Source organism: Agrilus planipennis, unplaced genomic scaffold, assembly GCF_000699045.2.
Source record: "Agrilus planipennis isolate EAB-ADULT unplaced genomic scaffold, Apla_2.0 scaffold52, whole genome shotgun sequence".
In the NCBI taxonomy this organism is placed as follows: domain Eukaryota; kingdom Metazoa; phylum Arthropoda; class Insecta; order Coleoptera; family Buprestidae; genus Agrilus; species Agrilus planipennis.
Genome location: NW_020438883.1, coordinates 1,261,795 through 1,284,203, shown reverse-complemented (window position 1 = coordinate 1,284,203; position 22,409 = coordinate 1,261,795). Strand labels below are relative to the sequence as shown.

General features: G+C 37.6%; 2 protein-coding genes across 2 annotated transcripts in view; one reads left to right on the top strand and one right to left on the bottom strand.

Annotated features, from left to right (window-relative positions):
• The window catches only part of LOC108734667 (titin-like), a 285,054-nt gene that overhangs the window by 83,953 nt on the left and 178,692 nt on the right, over positions 1 to 22,409 (bottom strand). The gene's annotated exons all lie outside the window — the stretch shown is intronic.
• The window catches only part of LOC108734666, a 91,745-nt gene that overhangs the window by 55,943 nt on the left and 13,393 nt on the right, over positions 1 to 22,409 (top strand). The window contains exons 2-5 of the mRNA XM_018466309.2: positions 13,076 to 13,467; positions 17,134 to 17,350; positions 18,967 to 19,165; positions 19,273 to 19,410. Of these exons, the coding sequence (XP_018321811.1) occupies positions 13,089 to 13,467; positions 17,134 to 17,350; positions 18,967 to 19,165; positions 19,273 to 19,410 (933 nt within the window). The 5' untranslated portion in view covers positions 13,076 to 13,088. The remainder of the gene's footprint in view (positions 1 to 13,075; positions 13,468 to 17,133; positions 17,351 to 18,966; positions 19,166 to 19,272; positions 19,411 to 22,409) is intronic.

Below are 22,409 nucleotides of genomic sequence, written 5' to 3'. Positions count from 1 at the left end.
AGTAATCGAAGCTGTAAATGGTTATTTTGAGGAGCTTGACGAATCAGTCTATAGAGATGGCATTAATAGACTGGAACACCGCTATGAGAAATGTATCAGCCTTGGAGGAGATTATGTTGAGAAATAAAAAAAAAAAATTTTTAAAAACCTTGTTTTTCTTGGTCAGGCCGGAAACTTATCAATCCACCCTCGTATATTTTAACCAAAACTACCTGCGGGAGGGAATTCGGCATCACCGCTCTAAACATGCACCTTTAACAACCTTTATCGAATTCCTAAATTAACCGTTCGCGAGCATAGAACTGACTTCCTTTTATTGAAGGTGACACGACCCTGCGCTATCCTCTGCTTTATGTTACTACTACTTCCTCCGTCCTCACTAATCTGACTTCCTAGATACCTATTAGTCAAAATCAACACGTTACGGCCAACGTAAAGTGAATTGGTTTCAAGTATAGAAGGAGTTACAATTATACATTGGCTTATGAAATGATTTTAATCTCGAGAAAGTGCTCATAAAAACGGTTTCAGGAAACACATTCCGACAAGTTGTAGATGAATAAGTTGATTGAACCCTGCATGAAGCATCGTTATTGTTGTTATTATTATTGTCGCTATTAATTCGCTTGCCAATTAAAAAACGTGTTACTTTTTATGCTTTTGTGACCGCTGGATAACAGCGCGGTGACCGTTAAACGTGAACGCGCGATTTCGGGGAATCACCCGTGTACTACCAATCATGTACTTATGCATGATTGATCATAATTGGTGTACCTACAAGAAGTCTGCGGCTTGAACACTTGGTGATGACAACTAGAAAATTGTCTAAAACTGTTGTATTTCTTCTAGCTAGCTACTTCAGCAGCCGGCGGTTCGCTTTTTATCGTAAATTATCGCTTCTACATAGATGCTGCTGTTTCTATGCACCTAGGCGGCTTTTATGATCGTCCGTTCAAGTAATAACAGTTAATTCTATGTTTTACTGTTCTAAACCGCCACACCTTCTTCAAAGAAACAAAACACGCTTTTGTATTGTAATGTCTTCTTTATCAATTCCATGTGGGAAGTCTCCAGTCGACTGTCTAATTAAGTAACTAAATGTGTCAATTACACACAACTTTTAATTTCATCCAACAGTAGACATACCAACCGTTCAACTACTGAGACCAGGGAAAAAACGTGCCCATGTACATGGTAATAATTATATGGCTACAGTAAAACTTAATAAAAGTTAAACATTATTTAAAACTTCATAAAAACGATACAAACACTCTAGAAGTAATAACTGACCTTACAAGAAATGATATTGTAACTACGAGGGTGGATTGATAAGTTTCCGGCCTAACCAAGAGATGACGCCACTAGGCCTACCTTGAGGTGACATTCTATAGTACCATCCTTGGATAGCTTGTAGCTATAGTTTCAGCCCGATCTCCTTGCTAGTGTAGGTTTGACAGCACGCTGAACAAGACGCCTCTGTGGTTTTCGTAAAAATGGAAAAGCAGGAAAATCGTGCTGTCATCAAATACTTTTATTTGAAGGGGTTAACGCCGAAGGAAATTAAAAAAGAGATGGACTCAACACTGGGGACATCCTCCCCGTCATATTCAACCGTTAAGCAGTGGGTTTCCGAGTTTAAAAAGGGTCGTGTGAGCACCTCTGATGGGCCTCGCTCAGGACGCCCCGTTGAGGTCACAACTCCAGATATGATCGAAAAAATTCATCAAATAGTGCTGGGAGACCGCAGATTGAAAGTGCGTGAGATAGCTGAGACCTGTAAGATGTCATATCAGCCTTGGAGGAGATTATGTTGAGAAATAAAAAAACAAAATTTTTAAAAACCTTGTTTTTCTTGGTCAGGCCGGAAACTTATCAATCCACCCTCGTATTTCTTTAGTTTCTGGTTGATAACAATTAATTCATTCTTATTTTTAGCTAATTTTCGAATTTTCCTAAAATTGGAGCATTCTACATTCCTAACGATTTGCAAAAAAGTAATCTACTATACCCTAGACAAAAATTTTCACTCTCTCTCCAGTCTCTCAGAGTCTTTCAGCGTCTCTGAGAGCGTCTCTCAACAGTCTTTCACAGTCTCTCGGTTATTGCCTAGGTGTTTTTATGGATCTCTCACAGTCTCTGTATGAGAGACTCGAACGATAAAATTCTTAATTCGGAGATTCGAGTCTCCCACAGAGAGACTAAATGAATAAAACCGAAAAATTGAGAGACTCGAGTATCTATAGAAAACTGGGATCTCTGAAATATGTTGAACTTATATATTAACACCACTTATTGAGAGATTCGAGTCTCTCGTTCAGAGATTCGAGTCTCTCGTTCAGAGACTGGATACGAAATGAGGATCTCTCTATGAACGACTCAAGTCTCTCGTTGAGAGACGCTAAACAGTTTTTTTGACAGTCTCTCGACAGTCTCTCTCAGCGACACCAGAGAGACTCGATGGGAGACGGAGACTCGAGTCTCGCTTACGGAGACTCTGAGAGACTGAACATTTTTATTTCAGGTAGGTCTTCATCTGTTCCTCTCTACTGCTGTTTTTGCTTCTAGGATGTCCTTCACTAATCTTTCGTGCATAAGAAGATAACCTACCGTCCTATCTGTCCCTGTTTTTCTACTGTAATCTTTTCTATCGTTGGTATTTTTATCATCCTCTTGTAACGCACCCCTTCACATGTCACCATAGCTGAAATGCGGCGCTCTGAATAGTTTAATAGCATTTCCTTACTGGTTTATCAGATACATTTGGACCACAAGATTACGGTAGGAAAAAACAACACACATCCATTTATGAAGTACCTACATGATATTTTATGAAAACTGTTGCCTTATCCTACCATAACCCTAATGTCTTAAGCATATCCATCAAATCACTGAGAGAATGCGTTGTTGAACTAATCGGAGCTTCGCATTTTTAACTATGACGTCGAGAGACACAACTATACCATGTCACTGACACAGAAGTCTGCTCCAAACATACGCTTTTAACAATTTTTTCTATCTATCCTGACTTATCTGACTTTATAGATATTGAAAGCTTGACGATTTCTTTAGCGTTCATCGTTGGCACAAGGAGAATTTAACGTTAAAGTTTTACCATTTTAATATCTAAACCCTTATCGTGCAGCAAAGAGTTATATAATTAAATTTTAAATCATTATTTGCAATAGCTAAACTAATCATTCTCGAGGATGGAATATATTAAATTTTGAACGTTCCTGTGAAAAGCACTTGCCGGATTATTTCATCCATAAACTCGGTTAGATGTTATATTCTGTCTGGCAAGTGAAGACGTAAATCTTAACACCTGTCACCGGTGACATCATTGCACATAATGAAAGCGCTAGAAAATCCTCGCGGGCGCGATGTTTATGACAAGGCTTGACATAAAAATGCCACTAGAGTCGTAATTCTAAATTAATCGAACGAGCATATGGGAAACTTCAAACTATCAAACACCAAGCCAAGTAGACATCTCTATATAGGAATCAAAGTAATGCGTGACAATGCTTTTGCAGAGCTTAAAAAAATGGTAATATTATGTAAATGGATTCCCAAGAATTCAATTTCTGCTCGTGACCTAAAGAAATTACCCTCCTCTTGCAGTTTCAGTCATCTGTAACTCGGTTCTAACCGAAGAAATGCCTTACAAAGAGGACGGTAGGTACGCTTTAGCGTGTTCACATTTTTCGAATAATTAAAAATCTAACGCAATCGACCGTGACCGTGGTCCGTCCGTCGCAGTAAATCGCGGTTTGTAATAATTTTTCATTCCGCGCACTTTTGAATATCCTTTTCCAGACGCTTTGGTCGCGACCGGTTCTTACGACACGTCGCGGTAAGGATGCGGTCAGCCCATGCGGCATTGTCACTGAAGCGACCGAATGAAAAATGGTACGAACAAGTTTTTCCGTCCGACTTTCCATAAATCGGAGCCATAATTGGCGCCAGATATGGGACGTTGCGGTACACGCTGCACTTATAAATAAAACGTTCGCTGAAAGCAGATGGTCACTGCTTTGCGACTACGAAGAGCGAGTAGCGTTCGTCCGAATCCACAATTAAAATACATCGTGTAATTATTTTAAATGCACTCTAGTGCTATGTAATGTAAAATGAAACTGTAACTTCGTTCACAACCAACATAATCTACTTATTAAATGATCTTCGAATGCCAATCTAAATACAAGATAATAGCCTGGTCCGTCGATGGGCGCGTATCACGCAATAACTACCCTATAGATTTCGATCAATTCTTTTAGTTTTACCTTTTACTACGTTGCATTTCATAATCAGTAAAATTTATCATCACATTCCTATTTAATATGTTATGGATAAGTGATGGGAATGACTCTTGGTAATGTATTAAGGCATTTTATATAGATTTCGACCAGAGTTCTAAAAATCTCCTATAAATCTCCAAATTTATTCAGTTTGGTGTGCACTTGGATTCGCGGGGTTTCCGCAGGATATTAAATCCTAATTCAAAATAAATAAAAATATTTCGTAAAGGCTGGATTCAGTCCTGATTCGGGTCTAAGGACCGTTGTCGTTTGGAGTTAATTCCTAACGTTTCGCTAGCATGAGTGGCGAACTTCTTCTGTGAATAGTCCATATCCAGCATCGGAGACGGAAGGACATATGAAGAAGATCGCCCCTCGTGCTAGCGAAACGTTCGGAAGCAGCTCCAATTACATCTACTAGAACGTTCTTAATTTTTTTTTGTATGTTCCTCAGTTAGAATCTTCTCAAATATATAGGAGTGTCCTCAAGTAGACTGTTCTCGAGTGAATTGGACCTGAAGTATCGAGAAATTTTTACAACCCCATTTCGTTTCTGATCTTTTACACATTGTAATAAGAGAAAAAAATGGAATCCATAGTTTCTTTAGCTTTGGGTTCATTTAATAAGTTAAGTTTTTCGAATTGTTTTCTAAGAATTTTGGATTATACTCATTTATTAGCACACTACAAAATCTTATAGTTTTCACTTTTACACAACTGGCGTATACCAATTCGATATTGTTTTGCGAGCTGTTTTGTCGTATTTCATTGAATTTCGTAGTTCCTTGCTAAAGGTAGATGCTGATATCAATTTGAACTTCAAAATTCCATGGACCATGGCACTGAACCCGGAAAACAACATCAACCCAATATTTTAGATTATCCATTTCCAAGAGTTCAGAATTTTTCGGTCTCTCCTTAGCTAAAGCATTAGAAGGCATTCATGGAATATCTCCTTGTCCCCGTTTTAAGCTTCTAATACCTTCAACGACCAATGTGAGTTACTTTCATTCATCATTTTATACAATGTTTGATGGGTGGTACTAGCAAAACGTTTAACGGCAAAAATGTATTTTGCATATTACAAATAGAAAATACATATGGAAAAGTATTTTAAATAAAATACAAAGTGCTTTTCTCAAAACAGTAATTAAATGCATGTTATGAATAGGTACTTCTTATTTTGTATTTGCATTTTGAATGCAAGTATTTCTAATAAATCACATCACTACATACAATGCGCCATAACCACCAACGTCGGTTTATTATTATATTTGAGTATTCGAGTTGATTCGATGCTTTGCATCTATGAGTTTCGGCGTCCCAAGTACGATATACATAATGGCGTTTCAAGTGGCGGGCGCGCTTGGATTTATCATTTGGTTGTTATCGCGGCCCGAATTGTGTAGTGAACTCTAATCCTCTTTGGGATATGGCTGCCGGCATACGCTTAATTTGTCGGAATTTGGAATAATTCATCCGGTTGCCATACACCAAGACACTATATGCTAATCTATGTACCAACTAATATAAAGTTGCCACTTGCACTCGGGACACGCTGAAGAAACTTAGCCGTGTTCTACGACGCCCGCGGCTTACAATCAGAAAGATGTGTATGTATGCATGTATGTGTGTTGTATGCATTGGTGGCTTAGTGGGAGTTTGTAGATAAAGCTCAACTGTAGATCATTACACGATGCAAATGAGAGTTAATCGAACTAAAAGTAACTAGCTTGTTAATAACGTTGCAATTATAACGATAGTTATTGCGACTCAGACTTCTTATTACTTCTAACACTTCCAATCACGTTTAACGGTTAATGGACCCTGTTATGTCATTCGTTTCGATACCAATACGATATCTTTAGAATGTTTCACCTAAATATTATTCATTCAGAAGCCTATGGAAAAAAGGGTGGAAGAAATATTGGGGGAAGATCTATTTGGGTTTAGAAGAAACAGAGGAACGCGAAAGGCCATTCCTTACGAGTAATAACCGAGAAAATGATGAAGGGATGAGTTACAAAGATAGAAGAGCGATACTTAGTTTGTATAAAGAGGAACAGGCAGTTATAGACCTGGAACAGCAACGTAGAGAAGTAAATATTACGAAGGGAGTCAGACAAGAATGCACACTGTCACCACTACTTTTTAATCTATACATCCAAGACGCGATCAATATCATTAGGGATAGATATAGATGGTAAAAGATTGGTATGTTTAGATTTGCAGATGATATAGCAGTATTAGCATCTAGCAAGGAGGACCTAGAGATAGCTTTAAATAAAATGGAAGCGGTACTGACAGATCAGTACTGTATGAAAATAAATAAAAGTAAAACTAAAATACTGATATGCCAGGGAAGAAAAAGTAGGGAAAGAGCGAATATAAAGATAGCAGACGAAAAATTAGAAGAAGTGGCTGATTTTAGATTCCTAGGAAGTCAGATAAGTGAGGATGGAAGGAGTAGTAGGGATATAAAGCAGAGGATGGCGCAGGGTCGTGTCGCGTTTAATAAAAAGAAGTCACTTCTATGGTCGCGAACGGTTAATTTAGAAAAGGTTGTTAAAGGTGTATGTTTGGAGCACGGCGTTGTACGGGTGCGAAACATGGACAGTGGGAGCGGCGGAAAAGAAAAGGTTAGAAGCGTTCGAAATGTGGTGTTATAGGTGGATGATGAGGATAACGTGGGTAGAAAAGGTTAGAAATGAAGAGGTATTGGAAAGAATAAGAGAACAGAGGACTCTATGGAAGTCAATAAAAAATAGGCGAGATAGGTTGGTAAGACACCTTCTTAGGCATGAAGGTCTAGTCCGAGACATATTAGAGGCAGAAACAGGAGTTAGGAGGGGTAGAGGTAGATCTATATTAGATTACTGTTCGCAAATAGTTAAGGATATGGGATGTCGTAGTTTAAGTAAAATGTGAAGATTAGCTCAGGATAGGAAGAAGTACCGCTTACCAACAACTTTTTGTTTTGTAATGAATGAAGTTGTTAAATTTCGTTTGATATAATCAGGTCGATCCCCGAAGATCAAACTAGATTCCTTCTGTTTTTTTTTTTTATTTCAGTCACTAGACCATATACCTACGAGTTGCCAGTGGATCGCTCTCGGATATTTTGCATTTCTTTTTAGTCCACGTCATAGTTGTGCGGTTTTCCGAGTCCTCGTGCACAAATGAAACACTGTGTAATGGATTTTAAGAGAGCTATGTGTGATTACCGCGTTTTATCACTCTGGGCCAAATTCCCCGAATTGCAGTAGTTCCGCTCCTATTTTGCGAGTGGATGTCACCGCGCTCGGTCTTTTATTAATAGAAACTGGCGACGAATGGGTGCTGCGAGGAGGGGTGGGCGGGTTAGAAAATGAGAATGTGGGAATAGTGTTCCTGAAGATAATAGCAACCTGCTACGTAATTATACGAATTATACATTCCACACATGCTCTGCCTTATGGTGTGACAAGAGGATGTGCGGTGGCGGTAGTAACGTTGGTCAACTGCAGCCAGCAGCAGTTCTCTAACGCGCGCAGACAGAGTGGTCTATCTAGAGACATAAATGTACAACACATCGAGAATTATCATCCAGGATGTTGTATCACGGAGCGTAGACATTAATTACTCGGCTATTGTCCAATTCTCCGAATGCAACGCCTCGGGCATCTTTCGCGTTATTCAGCCGAGGGATGTGACGGATTAAGGCTGGGGAAAATTAATAATATCCCTGTTGCCTCGCAGTGGAACTGTTACGCCCGCAACGAACGAACCCCTAAAATTTAACGCTTGCACGTTCACTGTCTGCCACTTCGACCAACCGCGCGCAGAACTAGATAGATACGTGCAATTTGTAGACGACCCAAAATAACGCAAATGCATCTCCAAGTTGTTAAAATGACATTAGTCTGCAGTTTATTGCCTTACCAATGAGACACGAATAGTTCATAGAATAACTTCTCTTACGCTGCCTTAATGACCTACTTCTATTTAACATGCTACTTTTGAAAGGGATGGTGTGGTATTAGTCCAGTAGCCAGGGATTTTGAGCAGGTATTTTTTGTTGGATCCAATATTATAATTAATTCCTTTATATTCAAAAACAAAATTATCTCAGCTCTCTGGGGTCCTTGGACATTCTTTTCTTTTAAAATGCGCGTTTTGAAGCGTTCTTACAAGATATTATAGTGAGAATGTCAGAAATTTCCAAAAAACGCTATATAAGAAGTGGTTGCGTAAAAAACGTTATAAAATCTGTTCTAATAAATATTTTTAAAAATCGAAAAAAAATTCTTAAACTTGAAGAAATTTGAGATTTTTCTAGTCCAACCCGGTCAAGATCGGACAATAAACAACGAAGCTGCACCTTTGTTAATTATTGCTTGTAAAAAAGCACTATGGTTAATAACTCTTTGGATACGCCAAAAACTACAAATTTTGAACGTTTTTTTATCTCTGACTACTGGACTATACTTGAAAAGTTAACAGTTGCCTCTTCGTTTGTCACTTTTAAGGGGGGGGGGGTGTTGGGGGCTTGTACAACACTAGCGGAGGCAAACAATTAAATACTGGAGAAGAAACTAACTTAACTTTAACTTAACCTTAACTTAATCCAACATTCACTAGTTTCTTTTCCTTTTGTTTGGGATTTTGGATTGCTGGAATTTTAGCTGTCTGGCTTATAGCTGTCAGGATTGTGGTGTTGGGAGTTTGGGAGCCAAGGCTAAGTATAACTGGATAAAATGTAATTCACCCAATATAAAATTCTAGACTTTAAAACTATCTCTGGAGAGTGTTTTAAGAAGAAAGGGATGATGTTGAGTTAATGTATAATAACGAAGGTAATAAAATTAGAAGAGAACAACAATAATATTAACTTCAGACCAAAAAAATCACATCCAATGTATAATTTTATCGTGGAATTTTTAATACAATTTCAACGACGGTATCCCTAAAATTGCACGGCCCACTGTCTGACCGCGAGCAGCACTTAATTATTATCAACATAACTTCACGTCCAGGTTTTGTAGAGACCGTCTCGTCCTTTTGTCCGCCCGAGTTTTCAGTCTTTTTTTACCGTCTTGTGCGGTGCCTTCGCTAGTCTGGACGATTTTAGTTAGACACCGCGACTGACCTTCACCATTGCAGTTTCTTTGCATCGATCATTATTATAATGATGACAGACGATTCGGACATTTGACGATGTAAGAATGAAGGCGTTTTTTGTTTCAATATACTGATCATTCCGCTATCAAAATTGCTTATCGGTTATAACAATTGCATTTATTATACAGGCGCATAAAAAAATGTAAAACTACAGTACGAGGGCGGTTCAATAAGTACCCGTGTTTGAAGACAAAGGACGTTCCAGAAGAAAATTGGTGTTGTCATCGTGTGCTGCCATCTATCGAACCACGTCAAATTGAATTTCAGACTGATTGATAGGTTAGTTTGGATTTGGTTGCCATTCCACTCAGACGTGCTTCGTTATTTTCGATAAGATGGAAAAAGAGCAGTATCGTTCGGTAACTCGCTTTTTGTTTCTGGATGGGAAGAAATGCGAGGAGATGAAAACAAAGTTGGATACTGTTTATGGAGACATTTCGCCATCTACGACCACAGTTAGATATTGCTTCAACGAATTTAAACGTGGGCAAAGATCCGTTTTTGAGAGGAGCGACCAGGAAGCCTGGCAAACGTTGTTTCCGAAGAAATCATTTTACGGATTTTTTAGGAAAAGGAAGAACGATCACTGGACAATACTACAGTGAGTTATTGGACCGCTTCGACAAAAAATTGAAGGAGACACGGACGCATTTGACGAAAAAGAAGGTGCGTTTTCAACAAGATAACGCACCGGCACATTCATCAGGAGTTGTTGCCGCCAAAATGCATGAATTACGTTATGAATTTGCTGCCGCACACCCCGTACTCACTCGATTTGACTCGCTGCGACTTCATCTTGTTCCCTACCATGAAGAAATGACTAGCGAGAAAGAAATTTAGCTCAAACGAGGAAGTCATCGCCGAGACAGGGGGGGATTTGCGGGACAAATCTTATTTTTTGGAGGTGTAAAAAAAATGGCAGGGTCGTTGGGAGAAGTGTATCCTTCTAAAAGGGGACTATGTTAAAAATAAAAAAACAAAGTTAAAAAAAAAGGTATCTTCATGTCTAACACGGGTACTTATTGAACCGCCCTCGTATGTTTTTGGGTTCGTTGAATCCAAATCCGATCACGTTAGGGTTTGGACATAACTGCAAATAACACTTCAAAATTCACTGAAACTGTGTCTGATCTCCTGATACCGTTATTCATTTTTATACCCGGGTTCTATTACTGATCGATGGAATAAATTACAGATACACATACCAAAAGGCTTAAACTCCAATGCCCAAAATCCACTGAAACCGTTTAAAAAGTTCGTCCGTGGGTTTGACTACGTATACCGAATGTTTCTGGTTACTCCAAATGCGCGGTCAATCTAATCTAGGCACGACTGGATTTGGACATAACATCAAAAAAAAACCGTAACCAATTAACTCTTCCACAATCCTTTAAATCCTTAACCCCATTGACCTTATGACCCATATAGTAACACTACATTACCATCGGTCGTCAGTCCTAAGACTGGTTGGACACGCACTTCGACTCTTTCCTATCGTGAGTTAATCTACCCTTCCTAACTTCCGTTTCTGCTTCTTATATGTCTCTGACGAGATCTTCATGCCTGAAGGTGTCCCCTACCAACCTATCTCGCCAACTACTTATTGATTTCCATAGAGTCCTCTGTTTTCCTATTCTTTCTAATACCTCTTCATTTCTAACCTTCTCTATCCACGGTATGCATCAGTCTGATTTCAATTTATTAACTACGATAAGCCGCTGATTCTATCGGGTTTACCGCCGGGCTATCCCAGTTTTGTGACACCCCGCTTTTAAACACGTACTCTTACGAAGATTATTCCTACTTCTACAATTGCTTTAAAACTAATGAAGCAATCAGACCAATAAATATGTGCACTGGAATATTTCGCCTCGATTTTATCTCGTATTCCTCCGATTAAAAAGCGATAGAGCCTTTTGTTTCAGTTACAATGCACGTCTCCGCTCAGCGCTTACTTCGCAACAAATAATAAGCTCGCAGGCACATTCGTAACCAAAACACCCTCGGCATTCGGATAACGTTATACACCTGCTACCACCGAGGAGGGAAAGACGACACAAATATCCACGTATACATACAAACATGTGTGTACAAATGCATATGTACACTCGTGTAATAGTGGTGGCGTGTAAGTAGGTGAGCGAATGCGTGCCTGTCTCCGTGTACATATACTCGCGGATTTATTCAGGAGCAAGCAGCTGTTTAGTAAGCGGCATGTTATTTTGATCTCCTGATACCTGAGGGGATAAAAGCATATTCCAGGATGAGAGAAGGGATATATATGTCCGCGTATATTTATGTGTGTCCTTGTATGTATGCAAATGTGCATGTTGTATACGTATACATATGTATGTAGGGTACTGTGACAACTTTATGCACACACGACATACGTTATTTGTCCAGGTTTTTACGATCGCTATAAAAGCCGAACGGGGTAGTATCAGTGGCGGATTTAGACTTGCTGCCGCCCTATAGTCCATGCTTGACGCACCGGCCTTATTGACGAAATGAATTTCATTACTTTTGATACAATATTTTTAGTGTAAAGTCTTTTTATTTTCATCATCATCATCATAGCGTCGTCAGTCCTAAGACTGGTTGGACACGTACCTCCACTCTTTCCTATCCTGAGCTAATCTTCGCATTTCCCTAAAACTAGAACAACCCACATCCAACTTCAATTTAACAATCTTTATGATGAGGCACAATGTTTTAACTCAAATAATATGACAAATGTAATAACGTACTTAAATATTTCATCATGCTGAATGTAATTTGAAAGTAAAGCGTCTTTTATTCAGTGTTAGGTTTTGTGTACAGATTGACTACCAAAGGGGTGGCAGATATTTTTTTTACAAATTAGCTTTAATCCAATTGGTATAGTTTGAAACTCTGGTGTAGATAGATGGCGCAATAGTGCTACCACATGGTCCGATACCCCACGACACAATCCCATATTGGACACCGTTTTGTACCAATGGACTGCCAGAGTCACCACCGCAAGTTGCCACATTTTGTCTACCGGTGGTACAAATCATGCTATCGTCCAAAGCACCGGGAGTTCCCGATGCAGTCGTCAAATCTTCAGCACATTCTACAGAGGAAGATATTTTTGTTGATTAGTACTTAAAANTATCTTTATATTCGCTCTTTCGCTACTTTTATTTTATTGAATATAATTTTTAAATATATCATAAGTCGAACACTTATGGTTCTTTGTTCCTTTTTTAATTTTTGACAGACGATTGCAAAGGTTTTGCCTTCGCTGTCGCTACAGGTATCCACTAAATCCCCATAAATTTAGCTTGAAGCTGATGTCACTATTCCTTATCGAAATGTAGTTTGTATTATCTGATTTATGAATATTTTATAAAATATAAATGAAACAATTCGTTTTTAACTATAAAAACTCTCGACAAGATGTTGATTTAAATGAGATGAATCGATAACGTAATCTAATGTGACCTAACTGAAATAATCTAAAACTAAAAGTTATACATCGTTATAGATGCCCATTATTAAGAAAAAAAAAAGAAGAAGGAGATAAAAAAAGAGAAAGTAGCTTTCTCTCAAAATTAGAAATTTGTATTTTAAAAAGCGTTTTTCTTTTTTTACAGATACATCTGAAAAATGGATAAACTTATTCGACTGTTACTCATTTTTGCCATGTCTACGTTTCGCTCTACGTATGCAAACTACTCATCGGAAGCAACGCCTCCTGCTCTAGTAAAAATTCCTTTGATCCAAGCGCCCCCGTTATCAGCGAAAAGTGGCGGAACAGGCCCTCCCCTTCCAATTTTATCTGAAAGCTGTAACGCGGACAACGTGCACTTTGAACTAGCAACCGGATATGTCCTGTCTGCTCCCGGAAATGTTTTGGATTCCGTCCCGGGAACTTTAATGTTGTCAGATTGTCTTGAATCTTGCCAAGTAAACGATTCCTGCAGGGCCGTCAACTACGAGACGGGACTTTGCGTTCTATTTAGTACCAACGCCGATGTTATGCCAGGTAAACGTAAAATAATCAAACTCAAAGAAATTTGTTGTTAAATGTAATGGTTACGAAGGTTGTCTTAATTTATTGCATTAAAAACAATGGTACACTTCATTCGTATACTTTTGAAGGATTTTGTCACAAGAAAACCTAGATTTTATAAAAAATTCTTATTCCAAAATTCCATTTTATGTGTATGTGTTCCAAAAATTTCGCGAATTGTGAATTTCCGAGGGGGTAACGAATATTCGATTTTCGTTAATACTTTGCTTGCATGTGTTTTCGCTCGTCTTCGATTTTTCCCTATTCTAAAAAATGGATAAACGAATCTGTCGAATTTTTTGTGAAAAACAAAGTTAAGTGTGCGGACGCATTCCGAATATTCGTCAACAACAGACGAAAACGTTGATGAAGTGAAGGAAATGGTATTGTCCAATGGTCGAATCACCGTTATAGAAGTTGCTAAGGACCTAAATATTTCGATTGGCTCCTGCCATTCGACCTTTACCAATAGTTTAGGCATGAGACGGATCGTCGCGAAATTCCTACCAAAATTGCTCAATTTCGACCAAAAACAGCATCGCATTAACATTGCTAACGAGCTGTTGGACATCCAAATTTTGCTTCAGATGGTCATAAATGGTGACGAATCATGGGTTGTTGTTATGACGTGGAAATCAAAGCTCAGTCACCCAATGGAAGCTGCCGCACGAGCCAAGACCGAACTGAACATTTTTAAGAAAATAAGAAACGTGAATTAGCGTAGTGCAACAAAAACTGTGCAGCATGGACAGAGAATGTAAATATTACCGATAATCAAACGTGTAAGATAAACATAAAGAATTTAGTACTACAGATAATGTTTAGATTAAACAAAACAAACAAGTAGATTACAAGCAGCACTATGTAAATGTACGAACGCGAAATCTGTTTTTTAAAAGTAATATTTTTGACGATTTTCTAATTAGAGCGGTTGTTTTTTGTAAACGGATGCTTTTATTTTTTTTAAAGCACATCCACTACAAGACAATGTAAGCTGATAAGAGTGAATACAAAAGTTGTCTGATAAAGGCTCGTCTTTAGTATAAAAGGACGCGCGGATTCATTAAAGGACTACAGCAACGACTAAAGTAGCGCAGTCTGAAATTAGGAGGAGTCTTATTGTAAATACCACACAGCATGGAGATGTAAAGAAAACAGAACCGTCCGGGCCTCAGTACCATTCTAACGGAACTTATCAGATTTAATTAAGAAAACAATTACTCAAACCAATTTCGGAACTACATGTAAATCACATTTAATTTGATACTAAAGCGAGTGAGTATTTTCCGCCAGCTTGCGAAGCGCGCGGGGATTTTGTGTAGATTCTCATTCTGCTATTAACGAAACGAAAATTTTGGTAACTAAATTTTGATCGCAGAACAATGCCATTAAAAATTGTGAAGATTTTACTACATTTTCGATATTCTATAATCTACAACGTAAACCGTTTATGACAAATCCCGGGAAATCGGTCGGTATTAAGCTTGTTTGAAGATTTCGTAAACGGGAATCCTTTAAAGAGATATCCCGTGAATTTATCCGTAGGATTTACCAATATGTAGTTACCGCATCAGCTGTATTTTCAACATTTTCCGCCAGATAAGATTATTTTTCGTAATCGCCTTATCAACAAAAAATCCTCGATTCACTTGCCGTATAATGTATCTACTTTCCAGTTTCATGGTTCAACCCTTTTGGTAAATTGTCTCGTTTATTGTATACCAAACAATTCAACGTACCAAACACGCTTTAAGAACTTAAATTATTATTTAAGTGGAATGGACACTCCAACAAAAGCTACCGAGGGTAAATTAGACATACTTTTAAAAAGTAAACAGCAAAGCAAGAGCAAGACCCGGAACAGTCTTGATATTGGCCTTGGTCTTGTTCAAATACTTCAGGTCTTGGTCTGCTAATATGGTCTTGCGAAAATGCAAGATCAAAACTGAAAAAGAACAAGACTAACTTTGCTCATCACTAAATGTTCCATAGACGGTGTTTCCCAATTTTCTAAACGAATAATTTTCGCATTTCCCTAACACTAGAACATCCTAGATCCTTAACTATTATCATTAACATGCGGGAATATACAAATTCATCATCATCATCAACAGGTCGCCCGGTTGGACACGCACCTCCACTCTTTCCTATCCTGAGCTAATCTTCGCATTTCCCTAAAACTAGAACAATCCACATGCTTAACTATTTGTGAAAATTAATTTAATCTAGATCTATTTTACTCCTCTTGACTGCTGTTTCTGCCTCTAATGTGTCTCTGACTGATGCCTCAGAAGGTGTCCTACCAATCTATCTCGCCTATTTTCTATCCTACTCTTTCTAATACCTCTTCATTTCTAACCTTCTCTATCCAAGGTAGGTATCCTCATCATTTGCCTGTAACACCACATTTCGAACGCTTCTAATCTTTTCCATTTTATATCCCTACTAATCCTTCCATCTTGACTTATCTGACTTAGATACCTAAAATCAGCCACTTCTTGTAATCTTTCATTTCCTATCTTTATATTCGCTCTTTCCCTACTTTTTCTTCCCTTGTATACCAATATTTTTGTTTTACTTTTATTTATTTTCATACAATATTGTTTCAATCATCACTTGGTTTAAAAATTTGTATTATACAAATACATTAGAATTTGGAATTAGATGAAAATGCTTCTATCAATTCTTCCACCAGAGTTTAGCAGGAAATTCCGATTTTGGAATGAAATGATACGCCTCCGTCCGTATTAGTAATCGCTTCTCGACGTGAACCATTGCAATTTACCAACGGATCTTAATAACTTGGCTTTCTGTGTACTCTACAAAATTGGAGATTGCAGTTAATAACCACCTCGAAACTGAATTCACCGTTGAGTTGTGCTGCCAGAACATTAAGGCCATTGTTTTACTAATTGCAAGTTTTGCCTCACAAACAGTACTCAGAGAAAACAAACGGTATTGTGCAACGGTAAACAGATAAATGCATATTCTGAATTTTGCGGGACGAAGGATGAAGAGCCGTACTGACGCAACCCGGTATGCCGTTCCACTCTCAAATTTCAATAAAACCGTAATCGGAATTATTTTACTATCCGCTTACTTCATTAAAATACTACTTTATAGGCTTTCGACTAGCGCGTGCTCCTAACAACTCGTTCTAAAAACATCGCGTCAGTCGCATGCAACATTAGTTTACTTTGATCAATTTGAAACACCATAGTTCTCATGCCGGTATCATCAGTTTTTGGTAACTATTGATACAATAGCAACTGTTAGGGAAATGATTACGATTACCATCGATGAACAGACAACAGAATTCCCAGCATTCGAAAGCACAACCCTAGACGATGGCAGACGTACCTCCCGGGGTTCGAACCCGCATCCTCTCGAATGCTAAGCAGTGGTCTAAACCTTTCGGCCATGCCGCTCGGTGGTATCGATACGCGCAGCCTTTTCTTATATGCTACATTTGCGTTCAGCAATCGGTAACGATTACTTTCCGAAGGTGGTACTCGATTATTACCATTACTATCAAGTGACGAATGATTATAATATTGACATCACTATTATATGTATTAATTGTTAAACAATTAATTTTGATTGCTACCACATATTTCCTTAAAGCTATTTATTTTCCAGATGCTCTAGCAAAATCGCAGTTTCCAGTATTCACAATTTACGCTCAGAAAATGTGCTTAAAATCACGATCATTGCTACCGGCGTGCGAACAAAGAGCATGGAGTGTCGACAGAGTGCGACATCACAAGTTAAGCGGATACGAGAAAAAGCAACAGCCTGCGACTTCACGACTACACTGCGCCGAATTGTGCATCATGGAAGAGGGATTTCCCTGCAGGTCAGAATTAAAATCCGTTACTTAATTCTCCTTCGCTAAACAAGAACGGCATAAAGTTTCTTATTCTGTTTGGAAACATGGGATGCTTGTAATTTTGATTTACGTTTACTTGAAGAATTCTGCTTAAAGTTACGGGCATTTCAAAACAATAAATGTAACGAGCTCCGGTAGCGAATAAGTAATTGATTCGTTAGCAGCTATTCGTTTTCTCGAAATAGCCCCGCTGCTTGTTCGGAACAGCTTTTCTTTTAGACATAATGACCGTTCGTTACATTAGTTATTTATATAGTTAACTAAAGAAACTAACCGACGAATTAATTTAAGGTATTACCCTCCTTACATCACCATCATAGGGTCGTCAGTCTTAAGACTGGTTAGACACGTACCTCCACTCTTTCCTATCCTGAGCTAAACTTCGCATTTCCCTAAAACTAGAACAGCCCACATCCTTAACTATTTGCGAACAGTAATCTAATCTAGGTCTACCTCTACCCCTCCTAACTCCTGTTTCTGCCTCTAATATGTCTCTGACTAGACCTTCATGCCTGAGAAGATGTCCTACCAACCTACCTAGCCTATTTTTTATTGACTTCCATAGAGTCCTCTGTTCTCCTATTCTTTCCAATACCTCTTCATTTCTAACCTTTTCTACCCACGTTATCCTCATCATTCGCCTATAACACCACATTTCGAAAGCTTTTAACCCTTTCTTTTCCGCCACGCCCACTATCCATGTTTCGCATCCGTACAGCGCCGTGCTCCAAACATACACCTTTAACAACCTTTTTCGAATTTCTAAATTAACCGTTCGCGAGCATAGAAGTGACTTCTTTTTTTAAAGGCGACACGACCCTGCGCTATCCTCTGCTTTATATCCCTATTACTCCTTCCGTCCTGACTTATCTGACTTCCTAGATATCTAAAATTAGCCACTTCTAATTTTTCGTCTCCTATCTTTATATTCGCTCATTCCCTACTTATTCTTCCCTTGCAACGTTTAATTTCTTGGTCAGAAAATCTAAACTGCCAGAAGTAGATCGCTATCTTAGGCACGCCGAAAGCAAATTCGATAAATTATTTATCAAACCGAAGATGCTCCTAAAGAGCAATTTGATGTAATATCCAGATACAAGCAGTACATCGCCATCTATTAGCCATTTCCTGTTTGTCCAGCTCCTCCACCAGAACTGAAGAAAAAAATTAATTTGTTAGATTTCAAAGTATTGAAAACTAGTAACGTAAATGAGGGGGGCGACATTCGGGGATGGCAGATGAGGGAAACAGTGCTTTTTGAATCACTACATCTTTTATTTTACCACTTTAGTAAAATGAAGTGCACACACCATATAAAATGTGCCTGTATGCTACGAGTACCAAGGCTTTCTTTTGTCTTTGAAGGACTTAAAATTAACGAAGCTTCTTTAAAGGACCTTATAAATATTTTTACTGATATTTTAATAAATAATGAAAAAATAAACTAAAAGGGTTTCCTGTGTTTTAACACACCAGATAAATTTGACTTCAAGTATTATATTTATCAAATATGATATTGGTAAAAAAAAAAAGTAAGAAATTGCTCTGACATCCTGAGGAAGTTATTGAAATCTGTTTTACAGATCCGCAAGTTATAATGAGAAAACAAACATCTGCGAATTGTCTGACATGGACAGGACGACGTTGATGGGAAGAAAAAGTTTAGAAAGGGCAGATGACTACGACTATCTCGAAAATAACTGTATAGAGAAACCTAAGAAAATGTGCGAGTTCAAGAAGCTACCCAGTCGAATTTTGAAAACTGTGGATTCTGTTTATCAAGTAAGTCCTTCGACTACTAATTACGATGTGTAGATAAAACTTTTCTAATTACCGCAATTAAAGACATCTATATAAATGAGTAATACATTTTTTATTTTTTTCTCCAGGATGTTGGATCGGTGGACGAGTGCCGCGAACTTTGTTTGTCGTCACCGTATCGCTGCAGATCGTTTGACTATGGAGACACTGGCGAGATGGTATGTCGACTCAGCCATCATTCGAGAACAACTCTAACAGACATACAGGTATGAAAACCTCTAATTATAACTTGTTCTCCTAAAGAAAATGTTAATTTGAATTATGTCGTTTAATGAGCAACGTTTTTAGAGAAAATGATATTCCTTTAAGAAATGAAACTTACTTGTTTTCTTAAATCAAATTCATAAACAGAAGAAAATTAAAAAAAAAACTAAAAACATTGAATGCTACAATATTGATAAGAAACGGAAAATCGACCTCTAAACATCATTTTTCATTCGTCTTCGTATGCCTAAGATGCAAATACATAAAAAAGTATTAAGTGGAAGAAGTTATAGATAAAATGATTTAAAAAAATCCTGGTGTGGTGGTACTATATTACATTAGTTAAAAACAGATTTTGATGTGCTGTCGCCCCGTATACCTAGCATACTTCTTCTTTTATTCAATGTACGGGTATTTTCCCATATACAAATTGAAGTTCAAATATGAAATATTATTCTTGAAAATTCATTTCAGAATTTTTACCCACTACACACTTCCTCAAATTAATGAGGAAAAAAGTTCAAATGTTGTTTGAATCAACAGATACTATAGTTATAGCGATGCCAATAATAGTAGTTCAAATGTTTGAAAATACTCTATAAAGTTATCTAATTTATTGGGAGTGGCGTGCTGATGAGAAGTAATAATTTCGAAATAGCGATTTACGTTTGTCGTTTCGACAAATTACTGACCAACAACTTAATGGTCTTTATTACAATGTAGTAGTCTAAAAATAATGCAAATATTTTAAAAATTTTCAGAATATAAATATTCCACATCAGAAGTACTTACATAATAACGTATCTAGAAATAAGTGTTAATAACGCATCGATACCGTTAATACCTGTTTTTGTTTTTAAGTTTTGAAAATTTATTATTCAAATAACAGTTGCATTTCATATCAGCACCTCGTCATTAGATTGCAATTGCGTTTTGTACCGGTCGCACGTCGTTTTAATTACAGTCGAACATTTGCTAATAATTTATGAATGCGTGTATTTGTATCGAAGTGACTATGTGTAATTGCGGAACGTGTTGAAATATTAAGCCTTCGGTACAGAAATGAATTAAACGGCGCGGCGTTCTCTCGATTCGAAATAATATTCATATCTGGAACCCGTTGTTGTCGCCATTTGGGAATATCGCAACGTGAATGCACCGGTGACTTTAAAACGCTAATGGAAAGTGCACCAATTGACGAACTACCTACCCTGCATTTATTTACGATCTAACATAAACACAATTTATATTTGTCTACATACGCTTTCGTATGTAGATGTGCCATTTTATCTGTGACATACCCGTTTATCAACGACGTAGAAATGATACCAGCGACACGTTTCACTACATTTTGTACAAAAGTCGCAACTTTTTTACTTAGAAATGCATCGTAAGCAAACGAAACTTTTATGCTAATTCTATGACTAAAACAAGTTTCAAGATAAATTATTAAAGATATTTCTGTTTCCATCGATTTCTTGCGGCTCTGACCGTGTGACGCAACATCCATAACTGAAGTGTTTCAGACGTCAAAAATGTATGCAATTTTAACGTGTTATAATGTTCCATTTTTTTAAGTTATTATTAAAAGATTCTTCCCAAAGCTGATTTCATCATCATCATCATCATAAAGTCGTCAATCCTAAGACTGGTTGGACATGTACCTCCACTCTTTCCTATCTTGAGCTAAACTTCGCATTTCCCTAAAACTAGAACAGCCCACATCCGTAACTACAATACTTGCGAACGGTAATCTAATCTAGATCTACCTATACCACTCCTAACTCCTGTTTCTGCCTCTAATATGTCTCTGACTAGACATTCATGCCTAAGAAGGTGTCCTACCAACCTATCTCGCCTATTTTTTATTGACATCCATAGAGTCCTCTGTTCTTCTATTCTTTCCAATACCTCTTCATTTCTAACCTTTTTTACCCACGTTATCCTCATCATCCGCCTATAACACCACATTTCGAACGCTTCTAACCTTTTCTCTTCCGCCGCGCCCACTGTCCATGTTTCGCACCCGTATAATGCCAAAGCTTACAAAAACTGAAATTTTTTTTGTTTATTCAATTTAACTGAACCGAAATAACGAAAATTAATGTTTAATCTTATCAAAGAAATAGTATGGTACCAAATAGTTCATTATAGATTACCTAAACAGCTTGTTGAATGTACTAAACGCACATTATTATACTTATATTTATTTATATCACTGTTCACTTCTCTTATTCGCGAAATATTTATATCTACTGTCTTTTATCGACTCTTTCCTGCTGGAATCATTGCGTCGTGCCAGTTTTGCCCACTGTATCACCTCCTCCTGTCGCCTTTCAGGCGCATCAAAGATGCCGCTGGTATCGATCGCTTGCGGCAACTTTTTCAACAGATCATCCAAAAATTATTTTTCTTCTTTTGAAGAAATAATCGATTATTCAAATGAATTGGCGTAATCCATTAATCATATTGTTCATTAGAGAAATAATTACTTGAAGATAACACACTGGATGAAGTTGGTTGCAAACGTTATTATTTTTGCTTATAAATGCAGAATAGAAGCACGAATGCTCCTGTGACTATACTCCCTAATGAAACATTCCAATTAATTTCAATAATTATTGAATATTTCGATAATCGATTGCTAAATTTTATAATACATTTAAAATATAATGTAACTGAAAATATTACGTGTGTGCCCAATCGTGCAATTTTGTCGAACGATTATTATTTTTTACCCTATAATAAGACGGTTGAAGTCGAGCCGTGGGATACAGTGTAAAGTATATTTAACCTTGCAAATGATACATTGTATAGGTACTTAAATATTATCTAAATACTGACGTGATCGACAAGACCATAAAAGTGAACAAGGTTACTGTAACCACTTTTTGTAAATTGTGTAAATCAAAATGACACCGGACGGGCCTCGAAAATATTCATCTACGTGCGACTATTCCGAACGTGGAGAACGAAGAGTATTCATATCTGAAGGTGGAAA